The 20,531-nt window shown below is 37.2% G+C and overlaps 1 protein-coding gene across 22 annotated transcripts in view; it reads left to right on the top strand.

The window, feature by feature from the left end:
• The window catches only part of LOC106876309 (putative FERM domain-containing protein FRMD8P1), a 154,291-nt gene that overhangs the window by 87,332 nt on the left and 46,428 nt on the right, over positions 1–20,531 (top strand). Inside the window, exon 1 of one of the 22 annotated variants that reach the window (XM_089350477.1) lies at positions 17,562–17,776. The exons of 19 other annotated variants lie outside the window; for them this stretch is intronic. In XM_089350477.1, the coding sequence (XP_089206603.1) occupies positions 17,665–17,776 (112 nt within the window). In that variant the 5' untranslated portion in view covers positions 17,562–17,664. Of the gene's footprint in view, positions 1–17,561; positions 17,777–20,531 lie in introns of those variants that run through there. 2 more of the 22 variants (XR_016241400.1, XR_016241397.1) reach the window with 2 other exon arrangements.

Below are 20,531 nucleotides of genomic sequence, written 5' to 3'. Positions count from 1 at the left end.
AGGAAGCACAACTAGATCTCATTATGCAAACATAGTTGCATAATCAAATGCCTGTATTTTTGGAGAACTACGTTGTGTGGAAGCAATTGTAATGACTAAAAACTAACTGTCCAACTGTACTCTTTCTTGTTGACTCCAATTTCTTCAGTTTTATATTTACACATGACAAATGCCCAAACGTAAACTTGGAAGTAAATAATAATGCTACCGGATAGTATTGGATAATTCTGAGGGTGGATAAGCTTTATACTGTACTCTGCTACCATAACTGTACATATACCATAACTATATATATATATATATATATATATATATTAATATTTTGCTTAGGCATAGCAAGACTAATAACCTGGTGTAGAACTCAATATACGTATGGTCCAGAAAACAATGTTAGATGAGTACAGAGTGGTAACACAAACAAAGAGATGACACTGGTAAAATCAAAGGTTATGTAATTAACTTCATTAGCTTACAGTTGTTTCTGTTAAAAGATGTTGTGAACTCTTAGTTGAGACCTTTCCATAGGAATCAACATTAAATTTCTCACTCTTAACACCTCTCTTTTCTCTTTTACTCTTTTACTTGTTTCAGTCATTTGACTGCGGCCATGCTGGAGCACCGCCTTTAGTCGAGCAAATTGACCTCAGGACTTATTCTTTGGAAGCCTAGTACTTATTCTATCGGTCTCTTTTGCCGAACCGCTAAGTTACGGGGACGTAAACACACCACCATCGGTTGTCAAGCGATGTTGGGGGGACAAACACAGACACACAAACACATGCATATATATATACATATATACGACAGGCTTCTTTCAGTTTCCATCTACCAAATCCACTCACAAGGCTTTGGTCGGCCCGAGGCTATAGTAGAAGACACTTGCCCAAGGTGCCACGCAGTGGGACTGAACCCGGAACCATGTGGTTGGTAAGCAAGCCACTTACCACACAGCCACTCCTGCGCCTGTATGTTCTGAAACTGTAATTTTCCAAAATAAAGTGCATTTCATATTCAAGGCTCTGATGAACTTTTAGGATGTTGCCCAGGTACTCAACTAAGAGTCCACCACATCCTATAGCAGAAATAGCTCTAACCTAATAAAGTTCATCACATAACCTTTGTTTTTTCCAGATCTGGTTGTTGGTGTTACAGGTTGTTTATCAGTGTTGGCAACAGCTGCTGCTGCTGCTGCAGTTGTTGTTGTTGTTTGGCAGTGATGGTGTTGGCAGATGAAATAGAGGCAGTGGAATATATGTTGATGAACGTCAGCTGACTATTCTCTTTGTACAAAATTCCTTGAGTTGAGTGAAGCAATTTATTGGAACGGTTACTAGTTGTTTCTCAACAAAATGTTCTGTCATAAATACCTAGTTTAGATTCAGTTCAGAACGGATGATGGTAAACAACTATTTTTCATTGTAAATAAACACAAGGATGCTTAATACGTGAATTGAGATTTTCGTTTTTTTTTAGAAGTGTCTTTCAAAAAATGTGGGTTCACCAATTGCCTTATGTTTGCGTCCTTATAAAATCTATGGAGGTTCTGTTTTTCATGAGGTGGCCAGGTATGGCTGCAGGGATAAGAAACTTGCTTCTCCACCATTTGGTCTTGGTTCAGTCTTGCTGCATGACATCTTGGGCAAGTGTCTTCTGCTATAGCCCTGGGTCAACTAAAGCCTTTAGAGTGAATTTTTGGATTTGGTAGTTGGAAACTGAGAGAAGCCCATCTTGTGTGTATCTGACCTACAATCAAAGGCATTCCAGCTTTGACTATTCCATTTGTAAACATTTAGGAGTATATTGTCAAATATGTCCTTCTTCTTTAAAGACAGTGGGATGAGCAATTACATTGAAGCTGCCTTGTTGGCCCCTCTGTAAGTCTGATGTTGTTGTGTAGACCCAGGTCAGCCTTGGACACATAGGTAATTAGCCAAACGATGTGGTGTGGCTCACTGATCAATCTTTCCAGTCATAGCTTATCTTTGTCTAGCTAAGGACTATACTGTACATTCCAGTATGAACAAACAAATTGTACAAAGTGCAGTGGACATTCTGGACATACTGCACTCTTTCCACTGTCCTCTTTATTCCTCTACACACACACACACACACACATACCCATACATACATACATATGCACACATATATACATACATACACATAGATACATGCATATATATGCACATACACATACATACACATACATGCACATGTACACACACATACAAATACAAGTACACACATACATACACATGTACACACACACACATACACAAATTGTGTGTATGTACAAGCTTCTTTCAGTTTCCATCTACCAAATTTACTCACAAGGCCTTTGTTGACTCAGACCTATAACCCAATGTAATGCACAGTAGAACTGAATGTGAAACTTTGTGGTTGGGAAGTGAATTTCTTAACTACATAGCTATGTGTATGTCTAGGCCACATCTTTGCTTGTGTGTGTGTGTGTGTGTGTGTGTGTGTGCTATTTTTGTTCCTAGTTTTATTTTAAAAGCCAGCATTTCTAGTATTTTTCCCCTTATTTGTTTATAAATGTCATTGCTCTTATGTATGATAAAAGGACCTGTCTAATTTGATTTGAACATATTTGGAATGGTGGGTGCCTGTTTTCTAATAGTAAGAATATTTCCTGAATTATTATTACATGGATGCTGTAACTGATGGTAAAATCTTTTAGTTCCATAAAAACTACAAATGTGGGTTTAGTGCTCTTAGTAATGTCACTGCAAAATGTTTAGATTTATTCTTTGTTAACCTCTAGCTCTGTAGTACAAATGTCTTGTTTTCAAAAGTTCTGAATTAAAATATTCCACCAAATCTTAGTCACAATTTGTGTTCCTGACACTAGCTTAATGATAACTAAGTTATTTTACTAAATTCTTCATCATATTCAAAATAAATTGAAAGAAACACAGAGCATCTCAAAATAAATACGGCAACAAAAGGGTTATTGTAACAATGGATTGTGTCCCTTGCATGAGTGATTGGTCTTCTGTTTTAAATAGTTTCCTTTCGTTATCTGTGTAAACAAATTATTCCTATTTACATTTTTCATAGTTATTTGCAATTTGTTGTGAATAGATTGGGAGGTTCAGGAAGGATTGGCTTAAACCATAATGGCCATTATATATTACTCTATATGGTTATTTCTTTGTATACATTAAATGTAGTTCTCTATTATTGTGTTTGTGTTGTTGATGTTGGTGGTGGTGGTGGAGGTAGTAGTAGTGTTGCATGCATTCTTGATAAACCTTACTTGAGTCATTGTTTAGTGACTGTGTGGTTTGTTGATGGTGGTGGTAGCAGTGTTGGTAAAGGTGTTTGAATGTATGTAAAACGATATCTGAATGCATGTTTGATATAAAAGGTAGTATGAAAATGCTCTTAACAGCTTTTTGTTTAGTTCTAGCCTTATGGTCACATTCAGTGGATGTATGATTAATTATTTCTGGATCAGGATTCCAATATGCCACAAATAGCATTCCAAGATCTTCCTCATGCCATCAAGTCATCAAATGGCCTCTTGTGACTCCTTGAGAAGTACTGTGTGCTTATCAGTGAATTTTAATGGAGAAAATGCGAAGTTAGTTTCCTGTTGACTTCTTTTAAGAATTGTTTTAACTTCATCATGTCTACTAGAAATGTGATTCTCAGGCTGACAAACACCAGCAGCCCTTCAACCCACAAAAAAAATACTGGTGAAATTTTTTGACACCCTAACCTCTATAAATACATCTGCATAAATTCTTCTTTATTTAACATGGTGGTGGACATGTTTAAAAACTTTAAAATATTTCAGTTTTATTCAACATGATAATTTGTCCACCTCCTTTACAATCCTTACATTGAGAAATGGCTTGACTCTCTGTCAGTTATAACGACAAGTATTCCAGTTGATCTGATCACCAGAACAGCCGACTCATGAAATTAATGTAAAAGTGGCAGAGGTCTCTACAGACATGCATACCCTTAACATAGTTCTCAGGCAGATTCAGTGTGACACAGAATGTGACAAAGCTGGCCCTTTTGAATTACAGGTACAACTTATTTTTGCTAGTGGAGTGGACTGGAGCAACGTGGAATAAAGTATTTTGCTCAAGGGCACAACTGTTGCTGGTACTCAGTCACTTACAATGTCGAGGGTTCCAGTTGATCCGATCAACAGAACAGCCTGCTCGTGAAATTAACATGCAAGTAGCTGAGCACTCCACAGACATGTGTACCCTTAACGTAATTCTCGGGGATATTCAGCGTGACACAGTGTGACAAGGCTGACCCTTTGAATTACAGGCACAACAGGAAGTAAGAGTGAGAGAAAGTTGTGGTGAAAGAGTACAGCAGGGTTCGCCACCATCCCCTGCCGGAGCTTCGTGGAGCTTTAGGTGTTTTCGCTCAATAAACACTCACAACACCCGGTCTGGAAATTGAAACCGCGATCCTATGACCGCGAGTCCGCTGCCCTAACCACTGGGCCATTGTGCCTCCACAAGGGCACAACATGCTATCAGGAATTGAACTGACAACCTTATCATCATCAGCCAAATTCCCTAATCACTAAACCATGCGCTTTCCATGAGAAACACTGCGCTAAACGCAGATGATATTGTTAAACCTGCCTGAACACTTAAAACATAAAAAGCACACAAATATCAGGAAGTATTTTGTCAAATGCTGTGATAATTCTGTTTGGACTGGTATTTATTTATTGACACTGGAAGGATGGGAGGGAAAGTGTATCTTAGTGTGATTTGAACTCAGAATGCATAGAGCTAGAACAAGTACTGCAAGCATTCTCTGATGCTCTGGATGGATATTGTATGTAGTGACTGGAAGGATGAAAGGTAAAGTTGACCACAGTATGATTTGAACTTGGAATGCAATGAAGTGGAACAAATATTGCAAGACATTTTGTCTGAAGCTCTAACAATTTTGTCATTTCTTCACCTTAACATTCCTAAATATTTAGTACTTGTTGCTCACCAGCTTGGTGAACTGAGACAAGTAGAATATATAATACTACCCCTTAATACTCTTTAATGAAATTCCTAATGATGATTTGAAATGAAACCCAATGAGCTGGTGGCACAACACCATACCTAAGTAGTCATTCCGTTTCTACTGTGTCAATGTGTGTCTGGGGAGTTTAAGAGAGGGATAGATATTGTAATGGGGAGATTGAACTTATTGGTGTGTGTGTGTGTGTGTGAGAGAGAGAGAGAGGTAATGAATGAATAATGATTGCTCAGTGTTAGTAAATATAGGTTTGCAAAACCCCAAGTCAATGTTCGTATGGAAACACACACCCTTTCATTTGGTATTTCATGTAGTTATTTTAAAGGTAAAAAAAATTTGAAATATTGTTTTTAAATTAAAAAAAAAAATTAAAAAGTGATAATAAATAGTTTAAAAGAGGCAAATGCTAATTTAACAGGCTTTTGTGTGGTGTAAAATTACAGGTAGCAGTCTTGAGTTTTACAGTAAGTTACAGAAAGTCATATGATTGTGTTGTTGTTGTTGTTGTTGAGTAATCCTATATGAATCTTGCTTGGATCGACATGTGAACATTCTTGTCTTTTCTTCTGGAACAGTGAGGTCAGTTTATTCCCTTTGCTAAATGTTTTAGGAGAGAAGGATGCTTAATTGCTAAAACTCGTGGAACAAACATGCAAAGAGAAAATAATCATGTTTGCAGAAGAAAATGAATTGCTAACCAACACTCAGCAGGGTTTCCATTTAAGAAGTTGCTACCCACAGCTTCTGCATCATTATGACTGTGTATTATTGCAAGCATGGTTGTGTGGTTAAGAAGCATGCTTTCCCACTATATATTTTGAGTTGAGTTCTACTGTGTGACACCTTGGGTAAGTGTCTTCTACTGTAGCCCTGGTTTAATCAAATCTTTGTGAGTCGATTTGTGAAACAGAAACTGAAAGAAGCGTGTGCGTGCGTGCATGTCCTTGTCTTACATCATGCAATAAATACAGAATGAATATCACCATCATACAAACAGTATCCTTCACTTCCAAACTACTGTAAAAACATATTCAACTTTGACAAAATATTACCTGGCTTGGAAACAGGTGTGGTTGGCAACTGGAAGAATTCAGGCAGTGGAAAATTTGTCTTTGTAAATTTCATCTGACCCATGAAAGCATAGAAAAATGGACATTAGAATGATGATGAGGATTATTATTATTATTATCATCATTATTATTATTATTATTATTATTATTATTATTATTATTGAGCGAGATCGTTGCCAGTGCCCCTGGACTGGCTCTTGTACGGGTGGCACATAAAATACACCATTTTGAGCGTGGCCGTTGCCAGTACCGTCTGACTGGCCTTTGTGCCGGTGGCACGTAAAAGCACCCACTACACTCTCTGAGTGGTTGGTGTTAGGAAGGGCATCCAGCTGTAGAAACTCTGCCAAATCAGATTGGAGTCTGGTGTTGCCATCCGGTTTCACCAGTTCTCAGTCAAATCGTCCAACCCATGCTAGCATGGAAAGCGGACATTAAACGATGATGATGATGATTATTATTATTATTATTATTATTATTATTCTCAGAGATCAGGATCTTACTTGCTATGGTTAATTCTGTGGGAGTAGACAACAGCCTGTTGTGAAAGGTCTCTCAGAATATCTTTCCACAAATGATAATACTCTCTCTCTCTCTCTTACACACGCACGCACGCACACACACACACACACACACACACACTCTATTATTATTGAGGTAGTGAGCTGACAGAATTGTTAGCACATCAGACAAAATGCTTTGCGGCCTTTTTTCTGGCTTTACGTTCTGAGATCAAATTCCACCAAGGTTGACTTTGCTTTCCATCTTTTCAGAGTGGGTGAAACAAGTACCATTCAAGTTTTGAGCTCAATGTGATAGACTAGTCCCACAAAATTTCAGGCCTTGTGCCTATAATAGCAGAGATTATTATTATTATTATTATTATTATTATTATTATTATTATTATTGTTGTTGTTGTTGTTGTCTAACTATTAAAATGTGAATGTCGTTTATCAGAATTTTATAAAGATCTTTAATAAATTTGCTTATGGAATGGTTTATCACAGATTACGTGAACTTGGCATAATTGGAAAACTAGGAGCTGAGAGTGGCTGCGTGTCTTTTTAAGAGACTGTTACATTCTGTGGTGCTCTTTGAAGGGACATAATGTTTCAAAGTGGACTCTCTTTGGAAACCGTCTTGAGACCACTACTGTTTGTAGTGTCTCTATTTGACATGCTCTCAGTTACAGCAACAGCCACTCTCATTAGCTATACTGACAATATGAAAATATCAAAAGCAATCAAAAATCCCAATGATATGAAAGACCTCCAGAAAGGCCTCATTGTAATATACTAATGGACTGCAGAAAACAATTTGCAGTATAATGCTGAAAAATGTCTAGCATTTTGCAATTAACCCTCTAACATATTTCTAAGCTTAGGTTTGCATATAACATGTAATGAGCTTAGGGTTAAAAGACCTACACCAACCCAGAACTGGCTATGGGTTCAGTTTAATGACACACAGCCATTATTGCTTTGAGGCAACCTGGCACCAGTCTTCTGTTGAGGGAGTGTGTTAACCATTTCTCTCATCCAGTGGTTTCTCTGTTGCTGAGCTGATGTTAGTAGACAGTATCAGTTGGCAGCAGAGAATGGAGATGTCTACAAATTCTACTGAAGAGGCAAAGATCTGTGTGAAGTGGATGTAGAAATATTTTAACAAAACTTTGACATTCTGTTGTCTATGATTCCTGATGGACCTATATCATAGTAAAAAATGCAGGAGGGCAATGGTGGTAAAATTCTTTCATTTATTAAAAACGACCTACAGAACAATGGATGGAACAACAGTGACAGCTATGCCCCTATATGGTTATATCATACATTCTGAGCTGTTGAAACTATAAAATTATGTGGTGTGTGTGTGTGTGTGTGTGTGTGTGTGTGACCCACCTCATATGTGAGTACATTTTTAATTCTAATGTATATTTATATATTTATATATGCTTTTGTCTTATATTTGTATATATAAATATAAATATACTACTATACACACACACATAAGCATGCCTGTTGTTCTACTCCATTATATATGTGCCTATCTATATTCACGTTTGTATGTGTATGTTGTGTTCCTGTTGCTGTGTCACACTCCTTTTCTCCTTAATAGATATGTCGGACTGCCAATCAATTCACATGAGCAACCTCCCTTAATTGTTCTCACTTACAAAATCACTCCCACTATCATTATCAGAGAGAGCAATTGTAGTAGGAGGTATGACATTGTTTTAAACTAATATCACTGTTAAAATAATCTTTTTTTTTTTTTTTAAAGTATCTTTTTTCTTTTCTTCTTTTAGAAGCCAACTCGGAAGTTTCTATGTTGTTACTCAATCTACTTAGAAATGACCACTAAATTTCTCTCCGACTCACATTCTACCTTCTTATTAATGCAACGATATTTTAGATCATGTAATCATAGCTTTTAAAGAAAATTAAGAAAGCTGAGAGTGGGCTGGTTTTGATCGAAGGTTTATTTGCTCAGCCCTGACTAGGAGCTAAACAGCGTCATCATTTTAACAACTACCATTCCATGCTTGCATGGATCAGATGGAATTTGTTGAGGCAGATTTTTTTAGTTGTATGCCCTTTTCTCTTGCCAGCCCTCACCTGTTTCCAGGAAAACTTAATACTTCTCCATGACTAGATACGTTTTCACAAAAGATTGAAAATGAATGACATTGTATAATGGTGACTCTCTTTTACAATTATCATATGATGTCTAGACTAAGAGGCACAAACAACCCCCTTCCCTCCATACACACACACACACACACACAGAGGCTTTTCTTTGTTTCTGTCTGTCAAGTCCACTCATAAGGCTTTGGTTGGCCCATGCCTGTGTTTATAACAACATGATTTTAATTTAAATGCAGCATAAAAGTGAATAACAGAAATGGTGAAGCATTTGGACAAATTACCTTGTGGTATTTGTTACATCTCTTTTCTAATTAATACTTACTCTTTTACTTGTTTCAGTCATTTGACTGCGGCCATGCTGGAGCACCGCCTTTAGTCGAGCAAATCGACCCCAGGACTTATTCTTTGTAAGCCTAGTACTTATTCTATCGGTCTCTTTTGCTGAACCACTAAGTGACGGGGATGTAAACACACCAGCATCAGTTGTCAAGCGATGTTGGTGGGGCAAACACAGACATACAAACATATACACACACATATATATACATATATACAACAGGTTTCTTTCAGTTTCCATCTACCAAATCCACTCACAAGGCTTTGGTCGGCCTGAGGCGACAATAGAAAACACTTGCCCAAGGTGCCACACAGTGGGACTGAACCCAGAGCCATGTGGTTGGTAAGCAAGCTACTTACCACACAGCCACCACCAAGGTTGACTTCACATTTTGACCCTTCCATGTGGTGGGGCACCAGGGAAGGGTTTACGAAAATAACTACTGATTAATTACTGGAGATTGATTAAACTGATCATTCCCCTACCCCTCTTAATTTGTGGCTTTGGGTCCATTGTAGAAATCATTATTGTTACGATTGGAGCCCTGGACAAAATGACTTGCTGTGGTTATTGTATGAATTTTTATGTCTTCTGTTCAAATCCTACTAAAGTTAACTTCAAGTTTTCAGCCTTCCTGGAGGTCAGGAAGTGGGACTACAAAATAAGTACCAGCTTCATACTAAGGTTGATTTAGTATCTCTCTCTCTCTCTCTCTCTCTCTCTCTCTCTCTCTCTCTCTCTCTCTCTCTCTCTCTCTCTCTCTCTCTCTCTCTCTCTCTCTCTCTCGCTGGGTCATGGGAGAAAAAGCTGTACCTATGATCTTTAACCAGAGTCTCTGAGCTTTGAGCTGATAACCGAGAGAAGGCACTTTATTCATTGGTAGTTAGGTTAATTCAGAATCTGTAAGGTTCCTGGATCAACTCTTGGTGGCACTCCTATTCACCCTGATTTTAGTGTATAAACTCCTACATTCTTTTGCAACCTGTCCATGTATCACTCTTGTGACAAACATGCAAAATTCATTCATTCATTCAATCTCTCTTTCTTCTTCTTCCTTCTTACTTTTGTTCCCTGTCATAAATCTATTCTCCATATCCACCCCCCCCCTCGCCCGTCTTTCCATCAAATCTATCTTATTCTACTCCCTGTGATACTTCTCTGTAGTTGTTCTTTATTCTCCTTCCTTAACTTACTCTCTTCCCCTCCTCCCTCTCTCTCTCTTTCTTTGTTTCTTATTTTCCCCCTATTCTTTCCTCTATTATTCTCCCCCCCTCTCTTCCCCCCTCCCATTCCTTTTATGCATTCTTTTACATACATTTTCTCAATCCCTTAGTTTTCCTCTGCTCTTCTCTTACTCCCTTTCTTGTTCTCTCTGTATTTGTCTTTCTTTTTCTCCTCCCTTCTTTCTCTTGCACACTTTCTTCCACTCTCCATCTCTTTTTCTCTCACACATCTATCTCCTCTCACACCCTCTCTATTCTCTTCCTATCGAAATCAACAACACAGTACATCATCTTCTTCATCTTCATTATCACTATCACAACAACATTATCACTCATTACTGTCACTATGATCCAATGATATCAAATTATCACCTCTACTACTGCTACCATCACCACCAGTGACACCACTACCATTGTCACGTGACCTCTCTACCTTCCCTACAATGCATATCACTGCCATTATCAACATTTCCACTACTACCATCATCAAAAGCAACCAGTATCATCTCCAGGTTACTATTGGCTGTTGCTAGTTTTTAAAACCTGAAAATATTGTATCATGTTAAATGTATTTATTACAATAGTTTGACAGTTTTCATTACCTTAAAAATATATATATTTATATATAAATGTGTTTTATATTCTTTCTTATATGTATGTTTGTGAGAAAGAGAAGAGAGGGACATAATAGATAAATGTATAAATAAAAAATTATATATATGTATATATATATATATATATATATATATATATATATATATATCATCATCGTCATCATTGTTTAATGTCTGTTTTTCATGCTGGCATGGGTTGGATGGTTTGACTGAAGTCTGGAGAGCCAGCGGCTGCACTAGGCTGCACCAGGCTGCACTAGGCTGCACTAGGCTGCACCAGGCTCCAATCTGATCTGGCAATGTTTCTGCAGCTGGATGCCCTTCCTAACGCCAACTACTCCGAGTATGTAGTGGGTGCTTTTTATGTGCTACTAGCGCTGGAGCCAGTGAGGTGGGCCTGGCATCAATCACGTTTGGATAGTGCTTTTTATGTGCCACCGGCACAGGAGCCAGTCAGGGGTACTGACATTGGCCACATTCGGATGGTGCTTTTTACGTGCCACCGGCACAGGAGCTAGTCAAGGAGTACTGGCATCGGCCATGTTCAGATGGTGCTTTTTATGTGCCACCGGCATGGGAGCCAGTCAGGCGGACCTGGCATCGACCACGTTCAGATGGTGCTTTTTTATGTGCCACCAGCACAGGAGCCAGTCAGGGGACACTGGCATCGGTCATGTTCAAATGATGTATTCTACATTCCACCAGAATGGGAGCCAGTCAAGGGGCACTGGCCGCAGCTACGATTTTGGTTTTATTTGACTCAACAGGTTTTCACAAGCATATCATATCACCTGACACATCAAGGGTACTCTTAAATGGGCCGGACATGCAACACTGGCATTGGCCATGGCTGCGATCTCACTTTAGTTGCCAGGTCTTCTCATTCACAGCATATCTCCAAAGGTCTCGGTTTCCTGTCATTGCCTCTGTGAGGCCCAATGTTCGAAGGTCATGCTTCACCACTGAAAGATATTTTTATAGAACCAAGAGAAAGACAGAAATTTACCTTTTATGTATTATATTTTATCTTAAATCTTTGTGTTTATATAGACATCTTATGTTGTTAGTAGTAGTGGTGGTGGTGGTAGTAGTAGTAGTAGTAGTAGTAGTAGTAGTAGTAGTAGTAGTAGTAGTAGTGCATGTGTGTGTGGCATAATCTGGTAAGGAAAGGCAGTACTCTTTATCTTTTTCCAAAGTCTCAGAAAGAGAGGAAGAAGGCATGTTTAAATTTCTTACTAGAGTAGTAAGTAAGGCATGACGATATTAAATTATACTTAAACCAGAAACCGGGTCTCAGAACTTGCAACAGTGGGGACTCTGCTAAAGGCACCCAAGGACCAGATGAAACTGATTTTATTAAGCCAAGCAACAGATTAATTAAGCTTATTATCCAAGAACACTCACAATTCTGCCAATAGATTTCCTCACTATTTCTATCTACCCAAACATGAAGTCAAGGTGCTGTGCTGTAGTAAGTTGGACTCAGAACAATGGGATTATGGAGAGAGAACTGCATCTATATCCATGTTTTTATATCTATCGATCTATCTATTTATCCATCGTTATATATGCAGTGCTTGGCTTAGTGCTTGGGCATTTGGCTCGTGATCATAATGTTGTGGGTTCAATTACTGGAGTGGGCTCATGTTGTGTCCTTGAGCAAGACAAGTTATTTGATGTTGTTCCAGTCTACTCAGCTGAAATGAGTACCAGCCATGTCCAGGTGCAGCTCTTTCCTTCCACTTGTCACACTATGTATGTGCTCCTGGATCAAACGTAGGGAGAGCCAAGAAGGTGTCTATGTCTGCTTCCAACTATATAAACACCTAAAACAATATGTGAAAGTAGGTACATTGTTAACAAACCATATTTGCTTACTAATGATGGATGACTTTCATATCTGTGCATGTGTGTGGTTGTGTGTATATATAATGTATGTATGTGTAGACAAATCAATAATCAATGACAAATTCAAAAACTAAAATAACAAAAATCAAAGAGGACCCTCCAGGGTAAAAGTTATAAAGGGAAATTTTAAAATACTATGTTTTGGGCATAGCCATTCATCAGACACACATAGAAGCAAGCCCAGAGAAAAGGGAATAGGAATAGGTAATAGTCAGGAGCAAAGTACATGGTAGCTACATGACAGAAAAATAACTGACACAACACACGTGTTGTGTGTTGTGTATCTTTATAGTTCTATTTCTGATAGCTTTATGTTTATACACAATATATTTTTATCTCTATTTCCAGTCAATCACATTGACACCAATATTTATTTCCAGTCTCTTATTTTATCATTCTCTGTTTACTCTATTAAATAGCTGTTCATATAACTATTTAACACTGATAAACATAAACATTGCTTTCGGGGTGGGGGTGGGGGTTAAGTGTTTCACCTTGTGAACTACAGGTGTAATCTTGCCAGTACTGGTGCCAAGAAAGTGATAAACAAACCAGTGGCAGTGCAAGGCTTGAGAATGCTTTGAAAGCAAAAGCAGCTTCTATAGTGCCGATGCCCTCAAGAATATTGTATAAATGGTTGGTGTTAGGAAATGACTTCAGCCATAAGAGCCCTACCAAAACTAAGACATTGGAGTAAGATGTGGTCCTCTTACCTGTTGGATTCTTTTGACCTTTTCAAGTTATGCAAGCTTAGAAAACAGATGTAATATGAAGATGGTGGTGGTGATGGTGGCAATGGTGGTATCTCTTTTTTGTTATATATGATGGCCTACATTGTCCAATGTATTCTTTTCTTTCAATGAAAGATCAAAACTTATGAAATAATGGAATATGAAAGAGAAGCAACAGGTTATTGAAGTAATTTTGTGCTTTCCCTCTTTCATACTTTAGCCTTTCAACACTTGGCATAAAGCCACCCACCTCTATCTCCCCACCACCAATACTTTCTCTCAGTAGTGGGACCTTATTCCCTTTATTTTTTCCCTTTTTCTGTCTTGTAAGTTAAATGGCAACCTAACTAGTGCCAGTGGCATGTAAAAAAGCACCCAATTCACTCTGTAAAGTAGTTTGTGTTAGGAATGGCATCCAGCTGTAGAAGCCATACCAATGATAACATTGGAGCTCAATGTGGCCTTGTAGCTTGCTGGTTTCCTATCAAACTATCCATTAAAAGCTGATGTTAAATGATGATGATGATGATGATAAACAACAATAAATGATAGAAAAATAGTGAATTAACTTGTAAATTTTTAAAAAATTACAAAAATTATTTCAAGGAAAAGCAAATGTTATCAAATGTTAAAATATGAAAGCATTTTGATATGTTTACCTTGCTGTATCTGAGGAATATGTTCTTCCTTTCTTTAACCCTTTTGATATTCACCTGCCAAAACTGCCTGTGGCTCTATGATACGGACTTCATTTTTAACCCTTTAGTATTTAAACCGACCATATCTGACCCAAATGTTCTGCCAGTTTTATATTTCAAACTGTCTGGATTCATCCTCTCACATCTATCCTACTATGTCATTCTAAAAAAAAAAAAAAAAAAAAAAACCCAATCCTATCCTCAAAATCTTGATGTCACAAGATACTGCTGGTTTCATTCCAAACAATGTCAATAAACAAGTATTAAAGGCAGCAAGCTAGCAGAAACATTAGTACACCAGGCAAAATGCTTAGTATATTATCCGCCTTTATGTTCTGAGTTCAAATGCTGCTAGGGTCGACTTTGCCTTTTATCCTTTTGGGGTTGATAAAATAAGTACCAATCAAGCATTGGAATCAATATAATTGAATTAGCACCCCCTCCCTTGAAACTGCTGGCTTTGTGCCAGAATTTGAAACCAATAAATAAGCGTTACATCAGAGTAATCTGAATGCTAAACTGCAAGTTAAATCCTTCCATCGAAATTTCATATTAATTCTTTTGATGCCAACCCACCCAAAACAGTCTCCAAAATTTGTAGCCTCTTTGCTGCAAATTTTCTATTTTAAAATAATCTAAATTAAAACTTTCCACCAAAATTTCTTGTTAATTTATGCTCCAAAACCAACTTAATAACGACAAAGTTATTTAACCAAATTCTTCCTCATTATTTTTTAAATTAATTGAAGCACAGATGCAGTGTATTTCCATAGGAATATGGTGACAAAAGGGTTAATCCATGTTCCGAACACCTGCTTATGGATGACAGTTATTTTACAAAATTCTCTATCTACGTATGTGTACGCACACACACGTTTTTATGTATATGTTTATATATCCCACATAGTTTTATATTTTGTTTTTTTTCTTGTCTTATATGTTTTTGCCGACATTTTCTAAATCTTTCGTTGTTATTTTACACATTTTTATAATCCTTCTCGACAGACCTATTTATTTCATCCATTTCTCCTCTTTTTACCTGCAAGGAAGTTAATGAAATGATGAATAAAAAAAAAAGGTAGAGGAATAAAAAAGAAAGAAAAATACACTTTTATACCCCCTCCTCTTAAAAGAAAGGAAATAGGTGTTACGGCTGGGAGCATTTGACCTTGTTTGAAATAAGTGTTGAATTTGTTTTGAATTATGAATGGAAAAGAGTATGAGATTGATCGCTAATCTACATTGATGAAATAGTAGTAAACAGGGGGTAAGGGGTGGGGGGTTGATGTCATTGTAGGTGATGGGGTGGGGGTGTTCTGTTGAAAGATTCTAGAGCATTGCTCTCCTTTATATTCTCTGTTTCTCCACCACTCTACAGAAGAATTCTGTTTGTTATTTTCTTCGCCGACTCCTCTCATCCCCCCCATCTTAATCACATAACCATCACCACCCAGATTCTTTCTCCTGATAAATAACCATTCTCATTAAGATTTGTGGGCGTGTACACATACATACATATACACAAACATGCATATACGCAAACATACATATACGCAAACATACATATACGCAAACATACATATACGCAAACATACATATACGCAAACATACATATTCGCAAACATACATATTCGCAAACATACATATAAGCAAACATACATATAAGCAAACATACATATACACAAACATACATATACACAAACATACATATATATAAACATACATATATACATACATATTGTATGCATATTATATATATGTTTGTGTGTGGATATTGCGTGTGTGTGTGTGTGTATGTGTATGTGTTTATGTATGTGTATGCATATGTGTATACGTGTGTGTATTGTTTGTTTGCATATTGTATGTACACACACACACACATATATGCCTATTATATGTGTGTGTATATGTATATATGTGTCTGTGTTGATCTTTGCACTGGTCTAAAAGAAAATTATGTTTTTATATTTTACCCTGTAACATAGCAGATCAACAAATGGGGGTAAATGATCTGAGAGCAGAGATAAAAAAGGATCAAGGGTCTATTACTTCTTCAGGTAATACAGCGACCCTCTCCCCAAGTGAAGGGCAGCTTGTATGATGCTTGTGTATGTGGTGCAATGTTGTATAACAGCAAAACATGAGCATTAAATACAAGGATATGTGGAGACTGGGTGAATGGTCTTGAATAAGGATAACCCTGCATGTACAAACAGATGATAAATATGAGTTTGGTAGATTGGCACCACCAGGATTACCAAGTTTAGTGAAATACTTACATAAATGGTACCAACATCTAATTCTACATCGGATTGATTGGGGCCCACATTAGTAAGGCTGTAGCGTTTAAACCAGCCATATCTGGGCACAGTGTGGCCTCCTCATACCTACCCTACAATGTTATTCTAGAAACAGACAATCACATCATTGAAATCTCAAAGCCACAAGATAATGCATGATTAATTTAATGCAATGTGAATAAATAAGCATTATGTTTGACGGGGTAATCTGAATGCCAAAGGGTTAAAGCCCAGGACCAAAAAGGGTGGGAATGATTTCTGGAAAGGCCTATTCTGAGTGTTCAAACACCAAAAGAGGTATGGTATTGTGTGTGTGTGTGTCCTCCTCCACCACCACCACCATTTGACAGTAGGTTTTTGGTTTGCTTGTGTCCCAGTGACTTAGTAGTTTGGCAAAGAAGACCAATAGAATAAGTATCAGACTTTGAAAAATCAGTACTGGGGGCAATTTTTTCAACTAAACCATTTAAGACAATGCTCTAGCATGGCCACAGTCCAATGACTGAAAGATGTAGAACATAAAAGATATGTGTATGTGTGTGTGTACTGTAATGTTTATTAGCATGTGATACCAAAAAGAAAAGAAATCAAGGAATTTAGTATTGTCACCTGAATGTGTGTAGTAAACAGTACAACTAATGTAATTATACTTTCTAATACAAACATACATTTGTTACTTATTAAATTATGTCCTTCCTTTGTTTTCTTTGGTTTTTACTATATCCTTCTTTTTAATGTATGAGCAATTGCGGTTTTATTGTATACATTTTGTTTATTTATTTATTTGATCAATAAATTAGCTACTCCTTTCTCAAATCACCAGTACAATTTTTCTCAGTGATGTTTTGACAGTGAGGCATCAACGATACTGTTTTGTAGTCTGCAAACTGATGTTAGGTGTGTCATGTGAAATATATATAATATTGGGAGATGGGTGGTGCAGGAAGGAAGTGCAAAAGAGATGGGAAAATGAGGCAAGAGTGTGTGTGTGTGTGTGTGTGTGTGTGTGTGTGTGTGTGTGTGAGAGAGAGAGAGAGAGAGAGAGAGAGAAAGTAAGGAGAGTAGATGGTGAGTGATTAGTTGGAAGATGAGCAATTTTATAAGATGTTACACCTTCACAGCACAAAGTTGTATTCATTCATTTACCTCATGAATTCTACACTGAAAAAGATTGGGAAATCAGCATCTGATATAAAACTTAACTTGTTGAAATCAGGTTAGTTTCTCTAGTAATATATTTGTTTTCTTTCTTTCTTTCTTTTTCTTTGTTTGTTTGTTTGTTTCTTTCTTTCTTTCTGTGTTTCTTTGTTTCTGTATTTCTTTCTTTCTTTCTTTCTTTCTTTCTTTCTTTCTTTCTTTCTTTCTGTACTTTCTTTCTTTCTTTCTGTACTTTCTTTCTTTCTGTACTTTCTTTCTTTCTGTACTTTCTTTCTTTCTTTCTTTCTTTCTTTCTTTCTTTCTTTCTGTACTTTCTTTCTTTCTTCATTTCTTTCTTTCTTTCTTTCTTTCTTTCATTCTATACTTCTTTCTTTCTTTCATTCTATACTTCTTTCTTTCTTTCTTTCTTTCTTTCTTTCTTTCTTTCTTTCTTTCTTTCTTTCTTTCTTTCTTTACCAGTTCGAAGAGGTTTTGGTTGATTCTATTGACTCCTTTCATCTCCTTTTATTGAATTTTCAAGCCATGTTTTTGACACAATGGGACATAAACAGACACAGCTGAACTCATCAGTTCACACCTGTAAACTTAGATAGGGACATCCCCTCACATACACACTACGTGTGTGTGTGTGTGTGTGTGTGTGTGCGTGCGTGTGTGTAATTGGCTTCTACACACAACCGAATTCCATTCATAAAGTACATTTCAGTAGAAGACACTTGCCCAAGGTACCAAACAATGGGATTGAATCCAGAACCATGTGGTTATGAAGTAAACTTTTTTATCACACAGAAGTGTTATTACTTTCATTTTTTTTTTTTTTTTTTTTTTTTTTACTGAAAATATTTATGTAACAAATTCTTAATACATCAAACTAGATGGAGGAAAAAGACAAGAAATCTGCCACCCCTACAAAACAATTGTCTCTTTTATCAAATATTTTTAAGTAATTTTTTTTCAATGTATATTAATTATTTAATTTATAAGAGCAAAATTGTTGGAAAGTCTGTCAAAATGTCATGCGGTATATCTCCTAGTTCTTAATGTTCTAATGAAGGCATGTCACTTAGTGGGTACATATTCAGCTCACAATCATAAGGCCCTGAGTTTGATTCTCTGTGGTGTGTTGTGTCCTTGAACAAGACACTTTATTTCATGTTACTCCAGTGCACTCAGCTGGCTAAAATTAGTACCTGTATTTCAAAGGGCCGGCCTTTTCATATTCTGTCACACTCAATCTCCCTGAGAACCAAGTTAGGGGTATTTGTTTCTGTCGTGTGCTGAACCACTTCCATGTTAATTTCATAAGCCGGCTGTTCCGTTGATCAGGTCAACTGGAACCGTTGTTGTTGTAACTGATGGAGTGCCAGTTAATGTTCTGTATTCAAATCCTGCTGGGACCAACTTTGTCTTTCATCTCTTTGGTGGTGGTTGGGAAATCGATAAAATAAAGTAGCAGTCAAGTACTGGGGGTGGGAGTGGGGTGATGTTAATACCCCACTCCTACAAATTTCCGGTCATATGATAATATTGGAAACAATTGATTCATTAATTTATCTAAAATTTTAATCACTCCATATTTATAAATGCAGTCCATTCTTGTTTTGAAACTGTTTTGATGATGATGATGATGATGATGGTGGTGGTAGCAAAAGTGAGTTTTGAGAGTTTTGAATATAAATTTTGAAACAAGGCCAGCAGTTATTTAGAGGGGAGAGGTGAGCTGATTACAGTGACCTCAATACATTACTAGTGATTTATTTAATTGACCCTGGAGAAATAAAAGACAAATTTGACCTCATTGGGTTTTGAACTCAGAACACAAAGAGCTGGAAGGAACACTCCAAAGTGTTTTCTCCTATGCTGTAATGATTTTGCAATAATAATATTAGTTATAGTAGTAATAATTTTGTTCTTCATATTTTGTCTTTGTTTAATATTATCAGAATTCTTAGCAGTAATATTATCAAAATTCTTTGTGATTTTTTGTTCCGAGTTCAAATTCTGCCAAGATTGACTTGTGCCTATTGTACAAACATCATCATCATCATCGTTTAACATCCACCTTCCATGCTGACATATTATTATTATTGAGTGAGAGAGCAGTGGATGCCATCAAAGTGATACTAGGGTTAAAATATACGAAGCCCAGTATACCCATCATGACTACCCGTCTGATAAGGGTGCACCAGGCACATGCATCACAACCATATGTGCGTGACATGGTGCTCTCATATCAAGATAAACAGTGCATGACCTTGCAGGTGAGGCCCAGTTAGAATTTTCTTCAGGCCCATCCTGCTCAAAAGGTCCCAGAATAAGGGTTGTTTAAGGATGTTGAATGAAACACCCATATTTCCAAAAGTGAATTATTCAAGCCTCAAAGAATTCCTCTCAACACATGGCTATGATGCTCCCCCACTACTTCTGCTCGTGATCAGAGATGCACATATCGGCAGCCACTAAGGGACATGCTCAACTGGTTAAGGTCAAACAAAAAATTTGTTCTATTGAGCAGAATATTTGCTGTAGTCCATCTTTTATATCAAGACAAAACAATGTACATTATTATTATTATTCACACTCTTTAATCGCACTCCTGTCACAATATCCTGTCACTTATGACATTTGAACCTCAAGGGTATGGCCTGGCACTTGCCACTATTTATATCTGTCTCTCTTCCTTTACTCAACCATCTCATGTATACTCTGATCCCCTTTCCTTGTAGGTATGCCTGGCATTTTGCCACTATTTCCATCTGCGGTCTCTCTGTCTCTCTCTCTCTCTCTCCTGCACTTCCCTCAGGTTGGGCTAC

The sequence above is a fragment of the Octopus bimaculoides genome, chromosome 4 (assembly GCF_046866305.1).
Source record: "Octopus bimaculoides isolate indiv1 chromosome 4, ASM4686630v1, whole genome shotgun sequence".
NCBI classification, from domain to species: domain Eukaryota; kingdom Metazoa; phylum Mollusca; class Cephalopoda; order Octopoda; family Octopodidae; genus Octopus; species Octopus bimaculoides.
The sequence above is the reverse complement of the archived record's forward strand: the minus strand, read 5'-3'. Positions and strand labels throughout refer to the sequence as shown.